General features: G+C 43.4%; 1 protein-coding gene across 5 annotated transcripts in view; it reads left to right on the forward strand.

Moving 5' to 3' along the window:
* The window catches only part of wu:fj29h11 (protein NO VEIN), a 51,453-nt gene that overhangs the window by 18,174 nt on the left and 18,702 nt on the right, over positions 1-14,577 (forward strand). For 3 of the 5 annotated variants that reach the window (XM_036142551.1, XM_036142554.1, XM_036142555.1), the window contains 16 exons: positions 1,143-1,367; positions 1,456-1,565; positions 1,789-2,013; positions 3,926-4,052; positions 4,137-4,368; positions 4,613-4,760; positions 4,860-5,037; positions 6,666-6,843; positions 6,925-7,051; positions 7,163-7,282; positions 8,867-9,017; positions 9,106-9,218; positions 9,384-9,534; positions 9,630-9,878; positions 9,971-10,186; positions 14,366-14,547. In XM_036142551.1, coding sequence (XP_035998444.1) covers positions 1,143-1,367; positions 1,456-1,565; positions 1,789-2,013; positions 3,926-4,052; positions 4,137-4,368; positions 4,613-4,760; positions 4,860-5,037; positions 6,666-6,843; positions 6,925-7,051; positions 7,163-7,282; positions 8,867-9,017; positions 9,106-9,218; positions 9,384-9,534; positions 9,630-9,878; positions 9,971-10,186; positions 14,366-14,547 — 2,732 coding nt within the window. Of the gene's footprint in view, positions 1-1,142; positions 1,368-1,455; positions 1,566-1,788; positions 2,014-3,925; positions 4,053-4,136; positions 4,369-4,612; positions 4,761-4,859; positions 5,038-6,665; positions 6,844-6,924; positions 7,052-7,162; positions 7,283-8,864; positions 9,018-9,105; positions 9,219-9,383; positions 9,535-9,629; positions 9,879-9,970; positions 10,187-14,365; positions 14,548-14,577 lie in introns of all 5 variants that reach the window. The other 2 variants (XM_036142552.1, XM_036142553.1) reach the window with 2 other exon arrangements.

A 14,577-nucleotide genomic window follows, 5' to 3' on the forward strand; every position in this document is an offset into this window, starting at 1 on the left:
TCGCTTTATAAATCAATAAATGAATGAGTGAATGTGTGAACTGCAAGTCCTCCAAACATGGTCGTTGATCTAAACCAATGGTTTAAGCCAGGCAATGAAAACAGTAATCACAGAATCGCCTCAGAGGCCAATGGTAGCTCTGGAGGGGCGGCAGAGATTCACAGCTAAGGTGGAAGAATCTGTTGGCTGCCATACACTCAACAAATCCCGCTCTTACCAAGAGCTGTGAGGGCAATCGCCCCCTGATGGGAGACTGCAGTCCAACGTATATATACACATACACAGTTTAAAATCACGCCACTGTCATTGCCGTGGTTCCTCAGCAGAGGATGAAGGCCCCTGCTGAGAGTTTGTCCATCACATGGTACAACCATTACAATCCATCTGACATTGAACATGTTAAAGTCCATCATATGTTACAATCTCTGTACTGCTATTGCTTATTTGCACACTCTTCTATCAGGAATATCAGTTGCACATTTCTGTAAATGAAGCCTCAAAATCCTTATTACCTCATTACCTCATTACCTGTGATTTACGAAGGACGAACTAATCTATGTAACTTGGCTCATATCACTTGCGAAGGGACTGATACCAAAGCCCTCGGACTCCGACACAAACTTTTTTGGCTTTTATCAGTTTATCTTTTGCATGCTCTAATGTGAAAGGAAAAAAAAGCTGTACACATGTTTATTTTCTGTTGTTCGTTGTGTGTACTGTAAAGCGGAGTATGTCCTGAAAGGAATTTCTTTTTGTCAGAAATGTAAGAAGAAAGCTTTTTTTTTCCCCAAAGAAAAACAATACGAAGTTCTGTTTGGATTTTGCCACACACCGTGTAAGGGACACAGAGATGGAACGCTGGTAGAGACGACAAAGTCCATTTTCTCTCCACTTCACATTCATGCAGCACTTTGTGTTGGTTTGTAACGTAAAATCCCTATAAAATATATGGACGTCTGTGGTTGTACCACGGGAAGCAATGGAGAAGTTGGCAGAGTTCTTCTTGTAGTTAGGCATGTTTGTTGTTGTGTTAAGGTCAACCGTCTACTACATCCCTTCTGGCAGCAGTACACCCTCACACGGTCTTTCGCTGCCGATGCCTAAATAATACGGGATTTAACGTTTGTTTTCTCACCACACAGCAAACACAGGCCTGGCGGTGTTAGAGGTGTCGCCAGGCCTGCTGCTGAGGATCACCACGGACACGGGCGACAAACACTTCACCAGCGCGGCCGCCGCCCTCGATCCTGTCACCACAGCCGGACACCTGGTGTCCATGGTGGCAGCCGACGGGATTGACAACGCTCCCTTGGCTCTCCTGGCCAATCACATGCAGAACTCCCTGGCAGCAGCCGTGGCCGAAGAAGGTAATGAATTGAATTTGTCACACAGCGGAGAAGTACGTAGAGCTGTGGTTTCTACCTTCTGTCAGCAAGATAACGCGTGTTGTCTCAGATCTGTCCAGGGCAGAGGAGGATGTGACGTGTTACAGCCGAGTGGCTACGTTCCTGCTGCGATGCCTGACACGAATCCCCACCAGAACCTGCCAGGCGCTTCTGCAGCAGGTCAGCGATTCCCCCTGGGGATACATACTAGCGAATGTATCCCATCTAACCATTGGTTCTGACATCTTTGACACAGTGAAAATATCCTTTAACATTTAGAAAACAGGAACAGAATCATGTTGATGAAATAGGAGTTTGGCACGCTGGATCTGTTTTATAGTTAAATCATCTCCATGGCTTACAGTATAACCAGCTCATCCCTGTGCACGAATGTGACCTGCAGGTGTTCCTGGAGCCCTTCTCCCGCGTTTTGGGCCAGGCCAAGTCTAAAGAGGTCCTGATCACTGTGGCTCAGGCTGACCCCAAACATCTGAGCTGTCTGCACCGGCTGGGCATCCTGCTGGGAATCACAGACTGGGTCAAAGACTACCAGAAAAAGCTGACGCCTCCCCAGAGCCAAAGCAATAATGTTTATGCAGCAGCACGTCGGGATCACGCCAAGGTAACGGTGCGTGTTTGAAAAAATAGACCGAAATCTAAGAGGCAAAGAAAACCGTTTAAAATGATGATTTCATTCTAATATTGGTGTTTAAACTTGAACTTGGAAAACTACACTGCAAAAAGAGAACTAAAAATAAGTAAAATTTTCTTGAAATGAATGTATTTACCCTTGATTTGAGCAGTTAAATATGATTATTTTCCATTGGAATGGGTATTTTTACCCCTAAAATAAGATAATTAGATATACTGCACTTGAAATAAGATGATGGAGATGAAATCTTCCTATTTTAAGTGGTAAAATCTTATTCCATTGGCAAATAGTCTTATTTACCTGCTCAAATCAAGGGTAAATACATTCATTTCAAGAAGATTTTACTTGTTTTTAGTTGTATTTTTGCAGTGTAATCACTTGACTTAGTGGCTTCACCACAGCCCCGGACAACTGGCTTTAATTTAACTCGCCACACCAATCCCTCAGTAGACCTTTATGGTCAACAAATCACACAAAAAGAACCTGTCTGACGACACGAAGCAGGCTGAAAGAGCACAGTCCGTCATTCAGTCATCTATAGCTCTTTCTACATCCACAGTTCTGGTGACCAAAGTACTAAAATAAATCCAAATATAACACAGGTTGGAGATAAAAGAAATCAAGTCAAAGGCAAAGATGAAACAAAATAGATAGAATAGAGCTTTGCTTTAAAAAGGCCAAGTTCAGTTATAGATCGAAGAGCTAGTGGAAGCAGAATCCAGAGTTGAGGTACAGCCACAGAAAAAAAACTTGGTCCCCTCCAACGTTTGCATTTTGTCCATAGAAGAGACAAAATACAAAAATATTGACCGCCCGACCTCAATGACCCGGTGCAAGCAGAAAAACTCAATAACTCGGACAAATAAGGGGGGAAAGGCCGTTTGAAAACCTTTGAAAACCAATCTAAGTTTAAAATCTATCGAAACATGGATGGGAAGCCATCCATCCATACATCCATTTTCTGACCCGCTTAATCCCTCATGGGGTTGTGGGGGGTGCTGGTGCCTATCTCCAGCGTTCACCGGGCGAGAGGCGGGGTACACCCTGGACAGGTCGCCAGTCTGTCGCAGGGCGACGGGAAGCCAACAAAGTGAAAATAAATCAGGTTTAGTGTGCAAATTAAAAGGTGAGCTGCTGCGCTAGGAACAAGTTGGAGGCCACTAAGGGATGACTGGGGGCCGTTGCTGTCGATTCTGAAATGTGATCAAATTCAGCCCGAACCACAGAGGCGATTTGTCAAGTTTTAAATCCTTGTAGAATATGAGCTCTGGGTTTTTGGCACTGTCACTGAAATTAGTAGTCAGAACTCCAGACTCAGTGGCAGCTTTGCTGCTTTTTGTGTCAGAAAAAGAACATGATGCCAACAATGTGATGGTTTGGGACTGCTTCACTGCTTCTGGACCTGTACGCCTAGTTGGCTGAACCGTAAATTCTGTTTTCTAGCAGAAAATCCTGAAGGAGAAGCCCCAGCCATCACTGTGACCCCATAAACACAAATACATTTGGGTTATGCAGCAGAGCAGAGATCCAAAGCACAGCAATGGACAGTGGGAGAAGCCCAGACTCAAATCTATCAGAGAGCTAAAGGAGGAAACTCGTTTTTCTCACAGCGTCAGATCTGTTTTGATACTTCTGTACATTTAATAAATTAAATCTTTATTTGCTCAAGCTACTGTTGTCTGATATGACAATTAGTTTGATGATCTGAGATGTTGTAAGTGTGAAAAAAGTAAAAACTGAACCTCTGAAGGGACAAACCCTTGTTTACTCATGTGTAGTGAGTAAAGTACACATAGATAGCACAGCTCATCTTTTAGCTGCGGTATGTGGCCGTTTATTCAGCGTCTGAGGTGCTCTGACTGAAAAGCATCTCTTTCTGCTCCTTTAGCCCAATCTGACAGACTCTGACAGCAGCAGTCTGTCCGCTTTAAACATGAGTGAAGACGAGTCCCTCGATGATGACATCATGGACAGCAACTCTGTGTCTTCCCAGCTCAACCAGGGCATTCAGCAAGGTGGGTGACAGGTTTCCCTTTACAGAGATCAACTTCTCTTCTCAGCATTGCTGGACCAATTCGGGGTTTTTTTTATCCACAAAGATGTTCCTCTAGTTAATGGTGACCAGTCCAGAGAGCTTGACGAACAGGAGGATGAAGAGGAGGAGGAGGAGGAGCTATATGAGCTGGCCTCGATTCCTAATGGAGAGACCTCCAACATCAGCAGTGAAGCTGAATGTGGTCAGAGCGAAGAACAGCTGGACAGCTCTGACACAGACAGCTGCCAGGCAGGGCATGCATCCCCCCTCCAGAAAAACGTCATTGAAGACATCAGGTTTGTGTTTTTTTATGTAGGACTCTATTTAGTCTTTGTTTGTTGCCAGTAGAGCTGATTGGAATAAAATAGAAAGATCCTTTATTGTCCCACAGTAGTAAAATCCACATAGTCCAGCAGCAAAAAAAAGGCTAATTAGCAATATTAGAGAAAATTCTGTACAGTTATTAAAACTAGCATACAAGCAATACAAGTGTGCACCCGAGTGGGGCGATTTGGTAACTCCTCCTGTTCCACCTTGCAGGAAAAGCGAGTTTGGCATTGGGGTGGAACTGAACGCAGAAGGCCAGAAGTTGATGCAGGTCCACCAGGAGCGACTGGGCCGCAGCTTGGACCGCCTGTCCACTGAGCTCTACAGCAAAGACACACACTTTGTCCTGGAACTCATTCAGGTTGCTGCTTACGCTTTCACAGCCACAGATCTGCCTAAAACAGTTGTCTTTGCCAAAGTTAAAAAAAACTGACTTGATCCTTTCTACATTTTTGTTCAGAACGCCGATGACAACAGCTATCCCGCTGAGGGCGGTGTCGTTCCAGCGCTCGCCTTTGTGGTCGAGAGAGACTGCATCACTGTCCTCAACAATGAGACGGGCTTCCAGGAGAAGAACATCAGGGCCATCTGTGATGTAGGCCGCAGCACCAAGGGAAAGCACAAATACGGATACATTGGTAAGTATGTGACCCATGGCTTGTTTGCATTTGTGACAGATCGTCCATCTGTTTTGAAACATTGTTAAGTACTATTTGTGTGTTTAAAAGCACCCTTTCTTAGAGATGCACCGATCAGAAAATGTCTCACAGTGGGGAAATACAGGTGTGAAAGTGCCAAAAACACACAGAGTTACGCACTAGATTAGTAATATGAATAACAAGCTAATTTAAAGTTAAGGTCTAAAGCTAAAGAGGACGAACTTACCAGAAAAGGAAGGAAATAAAGAAAATATTTCACAATTATCGCTAATATGGTATTATTTGCTAAAAATTAAATATTCAAGTTATATAGAGGAAAGACAGCAGCAGATGTACAGAACAACGTGAGAAAAACTATGTAATATGTATGATTGTGGACTATTTCTGATTTCTTGTTGTCTTTCTGTCTCTCTTTTTTTAAAGAAACCTCAAAAGAATAAACCTGAGCTACTTTGCTTTAATGGGTTGAGCCTTCTTGTTATCTAGTTAACAGTTTGCCATTTTGCTCCCTTTGCTCCCTGGGCGACTGTGGCTTGATGGGTTGAGTAGTTGTCTGGCAACCAGAAGGTTGTGGGTTTGATTCCAGCTTCCCCTTGCCACATGTCGATGTGCCCTTGGGCAAGGCACTTAACCCCAAGTTGCCTGTCGAGCTGCGACTCGGTGTATAAATGTGTGTGCGTTAGTGAGAGCGACTGGGTGAATGTGGCTATAGTGTACAGCGCTTTGGGTGGTCAGCATGACTGGAAAAGCGCTATATAAGTTCAGTCCATTTACCATTCATTGTCTCAATGAACAGCTTTTCTCACCATATAGTAGAAAATACAGTTTCTTTTTAAGTAGCTCAGTAACAGCGTCCACACTGAAGGGTGTTTCCAGTGTAACATAGCAGTGTTTAGATGTGGTGGTTAAGTGGTCGTAAAACAATACATTTTTGACGTTTGAAGCTTCCAGTCGTTATAATCTGGTGTCCTATCAAGTTTTTACTAGATCTCTGCTGAGGATGTTTACTTATAATGTTACCATTTTGCTGTTACGACTATTTATTCAACGCAGTCGCACTCTGCAATGTGACTGCTCGACTAATGTAGCCCATTTAACACTGGGCAAGGTTTATTTTGCACTGCAAAAACAAAACTAAAAATAAGTTGAATTTTCTTAAAATTAGTGTATTTGTCCTTGATTTGAGCATGCAAATAAGATGATATGCCAATGGAATAAGATTTTTGCACTTAAAATGGGAACAACTCATCTCCGTCATCTTATTTCAAGTGCAGGAAATCTAATTATCTAATTTTAGGGATCAAAATACTCATTCCATTGGCAGATCATCTTATTTACCTGCTCAAATCAAGGACAAATACAGTAAGTTCAAGAAAATGTGACTTATTTTTAGTTCCGTTTTTACAGTGTGGTGGCTCTAACTGAATGCAGTGATAGATGAATTAAAACACTTTTTATCATCATCATCATCATTATTGCAATACCATCTAAGTCCATTTTGCTGACCTCTACAGTTTTACACGTTTTATGTTTGCCTTGTAAGTATGTTTGAGGCCGGGGTTACAAACGCGGTGTCTGGATGATCTGGCTTGTGCCGCTTCCTACAGGACAAAAAGGAATCGGCTTCAAGTCTGTGTTCAAGGTCACGGATTGTCCCGAGATCCACTCCAACGGCTTCCACCTGCGCTTCGACAGGAACTGCGGCCCCATGGGATACATCCTCCCCCACTGGACCGAAGAGGAGAGGCCTCTGGACGCACAGCTCAAGGACATCCATCGGCACAGGTCGGATTACTTAACGATACGATGTGATTTCATACAGCGCTGTGCTCTCACAACAACTTTTTTTCTGCCTCTCTTAAATAGCTGGACCACAAAAATCTGCCTTCCTTTGCGTTCTGAAAGTCATCAGACCAGGAACCTGTTCCACGACGTTCACCCCTCCCTGCTGCTCTTTCTGCACCGCCTGCGCTCCATCACTATCTACAATCAAGTAGGTCATTGTTTGCACGTGCAGATTGGTTCATGCAGTTTTTTCGTAGCAATGCACCCTTCTGATAAAAGCAACATCCCTTTTTTTTTCTCTTTTTGCCTCCTTCCACAGAGCGAGAAACGCCTCGTGACCATGACTCGCAAAGACCTTAGTCACAATTTGTTGGAGGTGGAGCACACAGAGGGCACAGAGCGCTGGCTGGTGGTCAAAACCACACTGCAGCCCAAGAAGGTGATGCTTTGTTTTTTTTTTACAATAGCCTTCACTGCTTCACCATTCTACAGTCGATGGAGTGAAATCTGGATGCTTCCCTGTGTTGATCCTTACCTGCAGAGCAACAGAGACGTTGTACTTTGTGGACTCCACGCCAACTCTGCACCAGATACAGATACAGAAACATTTATTTCTTCTTTGCTGCAAATGTAGGAGCTTTACTGACCTTTTGAAATTGCTCTCTAACATCAGGGAGTCGGTCTTAAAGGTGCTCCATCAGGGCTGTTGACCTCACACATCTAGCGTCAGGGCTTATTGGCATCCTTTGTCTTTTCTGCTTCATAGGTAAAATTCCTTGGACCAACACTTTTGCCTTTGCCTTGTAAACAGGGTTTCCTCATATTAGAACTATAAACTTCAACGGTTTATTGGGATTTTAAGGAACAACATCTGACAAAATCAACTTTTTTGAGCTTTTATCCATGTTATGATGATAATACTTTATTAAAATCATGCCCAAAGTGGTATTTTGATTTTGCTTGATTCAGGCATGTTCAAGGTATCCTCGTGAATTTTGCCCTTTGAGTAGCAGCACTTCCCTGTCCTACTAGTCTAGATAGAGCACTGATTACCCCCCTCCATGAAGCACCTACCAGTAAACAACAAATGGCCGACAAGAGGTTCTGTTCAGAGTTGAGAAGAAGTGGCTCTTTTAGCACCTAATCTGCTCAGCGACAGCAACTGCTCTTTTTCGATCCCACGCTGCAGCGGCTCTAGGGCGACCCCCACATGGGGAGAGGCGGCATTGCAGTGAAGGCGAGCGTCTTTCTTCCCGGTTGTAAAAGTAGCACCAGGGGCCTCATGTACGCAGGAGTGCGCAGCTCTCATACTAAACGTTGCCGTTAGGGAGAAAACCTGAAACTTGCAGCGCACAGAAACATTTTGACGTACAAAACCGTGCGTAGACTGGTCACCGCATGCGTTGCCTTGATGAATCCCAATTTGTAATCTGTGTTGGACTATCCCCTAAAATTCCTATTAAAACGTTGATGTTTGTGGTTATAACATTACAAAATCTGAACAAGTTCAACGGGTGTGAATACATTTGCAAGGCCATTCAAAACATTCAGAATTTACAGCCTCTTGAGCCGATGTGCACCATTCAGGATTATGTCATTTATCACAACTCTACGGTGCTGGAAAGTCTCGGCAATTAACGTGATTGCCGAGACTTAGGGTCAGCTCTGTATCTGTGTCAACACTGGAAAATCTTTTGAAGTTCTGGTTTTTTTTTTTTTTTACCGGCAAGAAGATTAAAACAAAAGAAAACAGGGTATCATTGGAGCTACTGCAACAGGCGGCCATTAATGCTGGGCTAATCCTTCATTCCAGATCTTCTTAGGAATCCATTGAGTTTCTCTGATGTTTTCCAGGTCAACGAACAGAATCCAATGTTGCTGGTCCAATTTTCTTTCTTTCATTTATTAGATGTAATCCAGTTAAATACAGAAATGATAGTCCTGTTTAATGGACATTAACGTTTTCCTTGAAGCAGCGCGTCTGTGTTTCAGCTCTTCTGAAACAGATGTGTTTCTCCTTCAGATAAAAGAAGATGTCGAGTCGACCGAGCTCGCTCTGGCTTTCCAGCTCGGGGGTAATGAGGCAGAAACGGACATCGTCTGCCAGCCCCAGAAGCAGCCGGTGTTCGCTTACCTGCCCCTCCGCAGTTTCGGCTTTCGTTTTATAATCCAAGGTGAGAGTTGAGGTTTCGAAAAGGGATGGTTTGTTGAAGTGGAAAAAAAAAGCTCTACGTTTAACTTTGTGTCCGTTTTCTCCTTCAGGCGATTTCGACATCCCTTCTTCTCGGGAGGATGTGGACAGGGACAGCTCCTGGAACCAGTGGCTTCGGTCGGAAATACCTCAACTCTTCCTCAAAGCCATGGACGTCTTCACCGTAAGGCAAAACTGCTCCAATACAGGAAACACAAAATATCACAACAGTATCAGAAATACGTTCAAATAAACCTTTTAGGACCAAAATGGGAAGAAAAAGTCATGAATTTGGAAATATAGAAGTTGCTCGTCTACGTATAGTTTGTAAATGCGTCTTGTGTTTCAGGCTCACCCGGATTACACGGGGCTGAAAGGTCTCTGTCAGTTCCTGCACTTCATCCCCCTGCCTGACGAGGTGCTGGACTTCTTCAAGCCTGTCGCCGGGCAGATAATTCAGCTGCTGAAGGGGAGGCCCTTCCTGCCGACGCTTACTTCAGGTATTACTCCCCGCCGCACCTTGTGGAAATAAGAATCTGTAAGAAATTAAGCCGAGGATCACGCAGGCGCTGTGATTGCCCCCTACCTTTCACAGGCGGTACGGTTGTGTACAAGCTGCCGTCCCAGGTGGCTGTCTGTCAGGACGCCGTGATCCGCGACGTGATCAGCGGCGACGAGCTGGAACGGCATCTGTCTCTGTCCTATCTCCACCCGGGTCTGAGCCCCCCGCCTCCCCGCTCCCTGCTCACTCACATGGGAGTCCGGTACCTGCGGGGGTCAGACGTTACCACGGTAACCACGGCGATGGCGAAGGAGCTGGTCAGAGCGGAGGGCATCAATTCAGGTGTGTGGCAGAGCAGATAAAACAAGAAGCTGTGACTGTTGTCCTGAGCGAGTGCTGTGCGTCTGGATCTAAACGGCGCGTCGTTGTTTCAGAGGAAGGCCTTCGTCAGTTGGCCAGGCTGCTGGTTTGCAACTTTCGAGCAATGGAGCACGGCTACGGAGAGGCAGAGTCCATCCTCCAGAACCTCAGAGGTCTGACCGTCATCGCTCTGGCTGACGGACGGGTGGTGGCGCTCAGCGAGGAGAGCGTCTTCTTTCCCATGGAAGAAGCCAAGACAAAGAAGGAGAAGAAAGCTCAAACTCAGACAGGTAATCTGATGCTTCTCTTTACTTTCAAACCTGTTAAAAAGTGAGGGTTTGAAATGAGTTCAAGGGTTTGATTATACACTGAGGTTTTTAGTTAGTAACCAAACAACCAGTTTTCTTTCAGTATTTCAGTGTATGTTGTTGGTATTTCATGTGAAAACTGCGATTTTCAAAACTTTTACAAATAAAATGTGAAAAGATGTATAATCTGATCCAATCTGTATAATCTGATTGAATTTGACTTTGTAAAGTGCCTTGAGATGACATGTTTCATGAATTGGCGCTATATTTAACTTGCGTAAGTTTAATATTTAAACTTACGCAACCCTTCAGAGGGCAGTGCAGTCTTCCAGATAAGAGGCCACCCTGGTCTTGTGTAGGACCATGTTTTGTGTAAGCTGCGCATACAAAGGTAGTCACCAACACTGCTACAAACTAGAAGCAGCAGTGCTCCCAAAGCACTGCTTGATTTATTTTAAAAATGTAACAAGTTCAACCAAAAACTTTGCAACCAACGTGGCTAAACTATTTTTAAAAAAATACTTGGTAGAAGCGCCTATAGAAATTAGTTATGTAAACACGTATTCTTTTATATTCCTTGAAACACAAACAGTCGGTGAGGTGCTGAAAGGCTGTATGTCTCTGAATGATTATGAACAATGAGGCATGAATTGTGAAAAAAAAAGAATTTACAATTCTACATCTCTTGTTCGTTTCATTTCTCTGTGCTTGAAAAATTAGGGCAACTGCAAGCCGGTAAGTCAGCGATCTAAGTTTCCAGTTTATCAAAATCCAAAACCTGTTAAAAGGGGATGGAAAATGGCAGAGGAAATCTTCTCAAAAGCCTGAAATGGATGCTGAAACAGAACATTCTGTTCTATTTTCAGCCTAGCACCCAGGTAAACAGTGCAGATTCACACTTTGGGATATCTGACTCATAGGGAGCTCAGACTCCGCTTTAAAAGCTGCACCTGCCTTATAGGAGTCAGCACACCCAGACATTCGGAGAGGCTCTGTGGGCGTAGGACAAATCTGTCCGCGCTCTGGACGAGGCTGACCCGTTTCTAAGAATAAGCAGAGAAACAGACACTTCTGTCTGAGCACGCTCCCATCAAAGCGCAGGAACACCGCCCTCGTTTTGCGTCACCGCGTTCAGAAACAGCAGCCGGAGTGCCAAGCATGAATAATTGATCTTCACACTTTGATGTAAGCATTCTGCTTCTGCCGCTCAGCATCTTGAATAATCATGTAGGTTAAACGGTTCGGTGTCTCTACAAGCTGCTCAGGAGGCTGATGTTGCTCCGCTTTATTGATCACCTGCTTGACTGTTTAACGCGAACACCACCGACGACACACCCACCGTCTTTGAGTTATTTGATCCAGTAAGAGGGTAAAAATAAACTCTTAAACATCACTTTATGTATAAACAGCTATATCTCATAAGAGATGAGTACATTTTGGCTGAGCGTCAATTATTCATTGTCCTCCGTGAACATGTGCGTGAAAAACACCCTGAATGCATCAGTGACAGCGAAGGTTTCTCAAAAAGTGTTTAGGTGTCTTAGTGGTTTGTCTTCTTAGCTATAAAATGTCTAACAGGCCTTGTTCGACCAGAGGCTAATATTTTTTGCGTAATAACATTTAAGCGTAATACTTTGTGTTGGTTTAAACGTATTATGTTTTAAATTAGGGTCCACTACTAAGAAGCGGTGGTAGGTAGGCGTCTCAGTCTTTCGGTGATAGTTTGCGGTTGTAATGTGACATAAGGACTAATCCTTGTTAGGCCTTCTTCACACCATAGAAAGACCAAAGGACATAGATGGTCTGGGTCAGGGTTCTGGAGAGGCCTTATGAGGTGGGGTGGAGTGTCTTAGTTCCCAGGCTGTTTTGAACATGGGCAAAACTGTCCTGGTGTGTGGTTGTTTGTTGTCATAGTGGCAACATCCTGCTGATTGTTCCCCATACTAAATAGAAAACCAAAGCTTTCTCTCCTGTGGCTCTCAGACTCTGGAACTCCCTTCCTCAGACTCTTTTCTTTTAAAGGCCAGCTACAAATGCATCGTTTTTTTAAAATCTGCTGTTGTTTGATTTTGTCTTGTGTGTTTTTATCTTCTGCTGCAAAACACTTTGTGATTTTTATCTTAAGAGGTGCTCTTTAAAGTTTTACTTACTTACTAACAGTGTCACCCCTTCACATTATTGAATTCTGGTGCTCCAGTCACTCCCATGGCCAGAGGTGTATAAAGTCTAGCACCCAGGCATGCAAACCGCTTCTAGAGACATTTGTACAAGAACTGGGCGCTCTCAGTGAATTGCAGTGTGGTTACGTTACAGGATCCTACCTGTATGCTACGTCCAGTCCTGGTATAAAGAACTTGACTGGTCTGCATAGAGCCCTGATAACACCCATTGAATGATTTAGAAGACCATGAGCCAGGCTTTCTTGACCAAAAAACAAGGCTGAAGAAGTGTCAAATATTTCCATAAACACAATCTTAAACAAGGAGAGGTGAAGCTAATACAGTAACAAATTGTGAACATCACATTAAACCCAATGGATTATGATTGGGATGTTTGACTGTGACGGCTGACTTGCAAATACTTCTGGCTGTGAAGTGTTTCTGGCTTTTGGGCTCTGAATGACAAACCTGGTAGCAGCAGATATAGGTTGTCCATGATTTGTGGTCTGCATGTACCAGCGTGCCTTGTTGATCAGAAAATTAAAGAAGCTCCAACCATGCTGGCCACATGCCAAGGCTCAACTCATGCTGGCAGCCTATAAATAAATTACTTTATCACCCTCTTCAGGAAATAGAGATCAGAGTGCACACACCTCCAAATTGTGCATCTAAGAGGTTTGTGAAAACCAATAAAAGTTGTGAGTTTTAAGGCTGCAGAATAAATGCTAAATGTTATCTTGACATAGAGAAGCCCTGCCATCTTAATTAGCAGCGAGGAGAAGGACGCTGAGCTGGCGTTGCACACAATTTGATGCATATAATGTATAAAATCCCATCAATGGTCTCTACGTCAGGGGTTTTGGTAGAGTGCTCTAATCTGGAGATAAAGTTGACGGCAGGTAACTGGTTGGTGAGTTTTCAGGACAGAGATTAAAGATGGAACCAGGCCTTTGCATTTCCCGTGCTGTGCTTTGAGGTGAAGTGAACACAGATGAATGCGATAACATCAGAGACAGCTAAGTTAAAGACGGTGTTCTTCTGAAATATTGAGCAGCACAGCAATCAGTGGGGAATCAAGGCAGCCTCAGAAAGCAGCAAAGTAGGTCATTGGAGGTTTCCTGTTTAAGGTGGGGAGAAGTGTGTTTGTGAATTTATCCAAGGTGAAAAGAAGTCTTTTTTTAAAAGCAGAAGCAGTTTTTGAACTCGACAACCGACAAGCTTTACATCAATGCCTGGTTATATTTCTAACTTTCTAAAATGTCTTGAAGACAGAAACAGACACATCGAGTAACAGCCTGCCAGGCAGGTAATTCACCATTTACAATTTATAAGCCTAAGGCATCCCGTGAAATGATGTGACATCAGAATCAACCAAGATTGTATGGCAGATTTCTGATCTCTGATGTTAAAAAGCTTGGATCTGATGATGCTCATTTAAACCAATTCTCATTTCCCATTAAAAACACTAATTCACAACGTTCTAAATATTACATCCCCCTTTTCTAGATGAAGTAAAAATATAATTCTCTTCACAATAAAATGTTTACAGTAACATAAAAAGCATAGCTTTTGTTCAATAACAGGATCAGGTCATGGGACAGAGATATCTGTACAACAGATAAACTAACTAAACTAAAAACTAAACTAAAAAGGACTTATTGCAAAGCTCCCTTGCTCCTTTACAAGCCTGAACTGCTTATTCACTTTGGTCATGAATTGAATTAAATAAAACTTTTACTCTTCCCAGAGGAGCAATTACAGCTGAATTGTTTATATTAGTAGCAGAGGGGACGTCACACTGTGTGAGAAAGAGGTGTCATACACTTTTACAGTTAAAAGTTAGTTCACTGGTCTTTAAAAATAATAATGAAAGTGACATTTTCATTAGCCTGTAGTGTTTTCAATGAGTATGATTATTATAGTACAAGAAATAACAATAAAAAAACTACACACCGTTTTAATACTAATATAATACAATAATTTCTGTTTTGTCCTTTTGCAGGACCACTGTCTGCATTGTACCAGGATCTAAATGTGGTTCACCCCTCTCTGCTGAACTGTTTGCCCCCCCTGGAAAGCCAGCAGGTCAGAGAGCTGCTGAAAAGGCTGGGAGTCCATGAGCTCGAGCCGCAGGAGCTTCTGGAGCAGCACATCTACCCCACAATAAACAGTATCAAATGGAAGGTGAAACAAGGCAACCTTAACATCTGAAAA

The sequence above is a fragment of the Fundulus heteroclitus genome, chromosome 10 (genome assembly GCF_011125445.2).
Source record: "Fundulus heteroclitus isolate FHET01 chromosome 10, MU-UCD_Fhet_4.1, whole genome shotgun sequence".
Lineage (NCBI taxonomy): Eukaryota > Metazoa > Chordata > Actinopteri > Cyprinodontiformes > Fundulidae > Fundulus > Fundulus heteroclitus.